Below are 3,102 nucleotides of genomic sequence, written 5' to 3' on the forward strand. Positions count from 1 at the left end.
CCTCCTGGGCAGGCGGGAATCGAACTCATGAGGAAGTGGCTTTAGCTTCTCAGTGCTGTGCTTTAACCCGCTGCGCCACAAGGGAGGGCCAGCAGGGACATATATATTTTAAGATTTGATTTATTTATGCATACAGAACTGGGGTACAAGCCAGAGGTGGTGAGAGGATTCACCAGAGTAGGGAGCAGAACAGGCTGACTGACTAAAGTACACGGCTGAGGGGTGAGACAGGAGAGTTCTGCCAAGCCACGTGGGTCACCTTCCCAGGTGTGGGATCGAACTCACACTGAGGCTGCTGCAGCCAGCTTTGCAGTGCTTTAGCCCCTTGTGCCACCAGGGATGGTCTAGCAGTGATACTTTTGAAAGGAGTTTTTATCTCGATCAGTAGGTCTCAACATTGGCTGAAAATATTGAGTAAATGGGGGGCCTCCCTGGTGGCCTAGGGATTAAGTCTCAGAGCTGTCACTACTGCTGCCTGAGTTCGATCCCCAGCCGGGTTGCTGAAGCACATGGCACAGCACAGCAGACTTCTCCCATCTCCCCGCTGCTCCCCTCAGCAGTGTCCTTCAGTCGATCCACCGGTTCTGCTCCCCGCTCTGTCTCTGGGGAATCCTTTTTCCTCCCTCCCCCACCCACTACACCTTTGACCTACACCCTAGTCTTCTCCACACACGAAAGAAGAAGAAAGAAAAGAAAGTATTCAGTGGATGATGTGTGAACAGATGTGCTGTCGTCCAGGCTTCGAGCAGAGTAGCCAGCACGCCTCTTCAGGGGGTTTTCAGCAAGAGGAGTGAGCATTGGCTTCCACTCAGTCACCTGCCGCATTCGCCCCTCACAGGAGAGTCCCGACCACGCGGCTTTCGGCCGACCTTGCTGGCTCCCTCAGAGGAGTCCTGTCAACCTTCAGGGGTGGCTGGAAGGAAGCAGAGGCCCTTCCTCAGTGTTCTGTCCTACACTGGCTCACATTTCCCATATGCATATGATTATCTTTTTAGGGAAAAAAATTGGGTGAGAAATGTCCTTTGCAGCCAGTGCTTCAGGAGGCTGGAGAGGAGGGTCTGAGGGGACGAGCCCCCGGCCCCTCACCCCCCACAGCTGCAGCCACAGGTGCTCTCTCTTTGCAGCTCTCCTGCCTTTCTCAGCGCCCACGGTGAGTCAGCTGTGGCGGCCAGGGATCGGGGAGGAGGGTGAGGCCCACCGTCTCTGACTGGTCCGGAGAGACTGCCCGAGAGGCGGTTATACATCCCACCCTGCCCCCCACTTCTCCAGCCAGGCATCGGCTTCTGGAAGCTTCATGGTGTCACAGGGCAGTCTCCAGGGGGATGCTTAGCCTGGAGATCGCTCGGTGAAGACGGGCTTCCTGCTCCCTGAGCCAGCCTGTCCCTGGGGGTCTGGAATTGCACCCCTGCCCCGGGTCATGCCTCTGGCTCTCGCAGCGTCCTCACGTGGGAGTGGGCCCCCCTCGTCCACGCTTGCGCTGCATCCCCGGTCCCTTGCTGCCCTGCTTGGTGGCAGGTCTTAGGGGAGGGACTTCTGGGGGACTCTGGGCCCAGCAGGTGTTCCTTCACCATGACTTGTCCACCTCCCACAGTCCACCGCGTCCATACCCCGCTGTCCCTTCCCAGCTCCCGGGGTGCGGTGCTCCCATCTGCCTCTCACCCAAGGGGTCCTTCTAACGCAGACTGGTCCCTCCATGAACACTTACAACTGCCTTGTTTCCTTCAAAGGTATTTTTGTCACTACTGTCAACAAGAAATCTGAAATCCATGATTTTACCTCAGGTAGTGATGACTTTTTTTTTTTTTTGCGATTACTAAATTCTGTTGTGCCTGAAACCCAAATGTGATGACTCCGTCTCTGCTTTCTGCAGGCTTCCTTCTATTCCTACTCCACGGCATTCAACATGGTCAATGGGAACGCCAGCTATGTGAGTCTGGTGGGGGCTGCAGCTTCGGGGGGGGGGTCTGGGGAGGTGCTGGCCTGTACTGTCCCTACTGACCTGTGTTTTGGTTTATTTTAAAGATTTTAGTTTTTTTTATGCATACAAGAATTGGGGGTTAGGCCAGAGGTGCAAGGGGTGAGGATTCACCAGAGACATAGTGCGGGCAGAACAGGTGGATGGACTGAAATCCACTGCTGAGGGGCCGTGGGGGGGGCGTGGCCTGCTGCACCACGTGGGTCACTCCCTGGCCAGGGATCCAACGCGTGCTGCAGTGGCTGTGGACAGCTTCATCATGCTGCACTTTATCCCCTTGGGCCACCTGGGAGGTTTTGGCTAAATACAGAATTTTTTGTTTTTCCTTAGAATCGTCGCCCACTTGAGAGTATATTACTCGGGGCAGGCGTAATTGCTTCTTCGACCTTTTTTGGAGTGAGTATTCTTAAAATTGTTTCTGTTCTTCAGAACCTAAAAGGCTATATTTGCTCTGGTTAAAATTTATGTTTCCACAATTAAATTTGTTAAGACAAAAGTCACCTATTATCCTGTCACCCCCAGATAATCACGTGGACAGTCCAACTTTCTAGGCATTGACTCAATTCTATTCTTTTAAAAATTAATTTATGACGTATAAACACATTATACAGATTGCGTGTTGCTTTGGATGTCGGAACCCTGTCATGGCTAAAAACAGAGATTTGGGGCTCAGGCGGGTCTGGGTTTGCATCCTGGATAAATCATGCGGCCTCTCAGGGCTCTGTGTGTAGCCACCGTGCAGACACAGTGGGCTCCCGGCCACCCCCTGTCAGGAGAATGAGCCCTGCCCATTAGAGCGAGTCACACCAGTGTTTCGGTTCCAGTGCACATAAGACTGTCGCACTGTGCTGTCACCTAGCGTGTCTGGATACCTTCATGTCACACCTGAACGAAGGCTCACTGCTAAAAACGCTAACGGTCACCTGAGCCCCCGCGGGGTAACCTTCGTGCTGTGGAGGGCCTTGTGAGGAAAGCCTCTCCTCACAGTGCATGCGAGGGGTGCCCCATGTGGCCGGGACAGCAGTGTGGACCCCTGGGCGTGGCCTGCGTCAGGGCGAGCGTGGCCTGCGTCAGGGCGAGCGTGGCCTGCGTCAGGGCGAGCGTGGCCTGCGTCAGGGCGAGCGTGG

At 54.7% G+C, this 3,102-nt stretch overlaps 1 protein-coding gene across 1 annotated transcript in view; it reads left to right on the forward strand.

The window, feature by feature from the left end:
• The window catches only part of SFXN4 (sideroflexin 4), a 25,520-nt gene that overhangs the window by 7,834 nt on the left and 14,584 nt on the right, over window positions 1-3,102 (forward strand). The window contains exons 6-9 of the mRNA XM_004680977.2: window positions 1,125-1,150; window positions 1,728-1,781; window positions 1,871-1,927; window positions 2,306-2,371. Coding sequence (XP_004681034.2) covers window positions 1,125-1,150; window positions 1,728-1,781; window positions 1,871-1,927; window positions 2,306-2,371 — 203 coding nt within the window. The remainder of the gene's footprint in view (window positions 1-1,124; window positions 1,151-1,727; window positions 1,782-1,870; window positions 1,928-2,305; window positions 2,372-3,102) is intronic.

This window comes from Condylura cristata, unplaced genomic scaffold (assembly GCF_000260355.1).
Source record: "Condylura cristata isolate star-nosed mole 26May11 unplaced genomic scaffold, ConCri1.0 scaffold00011, whole genome shotgun sequence".
Classification (NCBI taxonomy): Eukaryota; Metazoa; Chordata; class Mammalia; order Eulipotyphla; family Talpidae; genus Condylura; species Condylura cristata.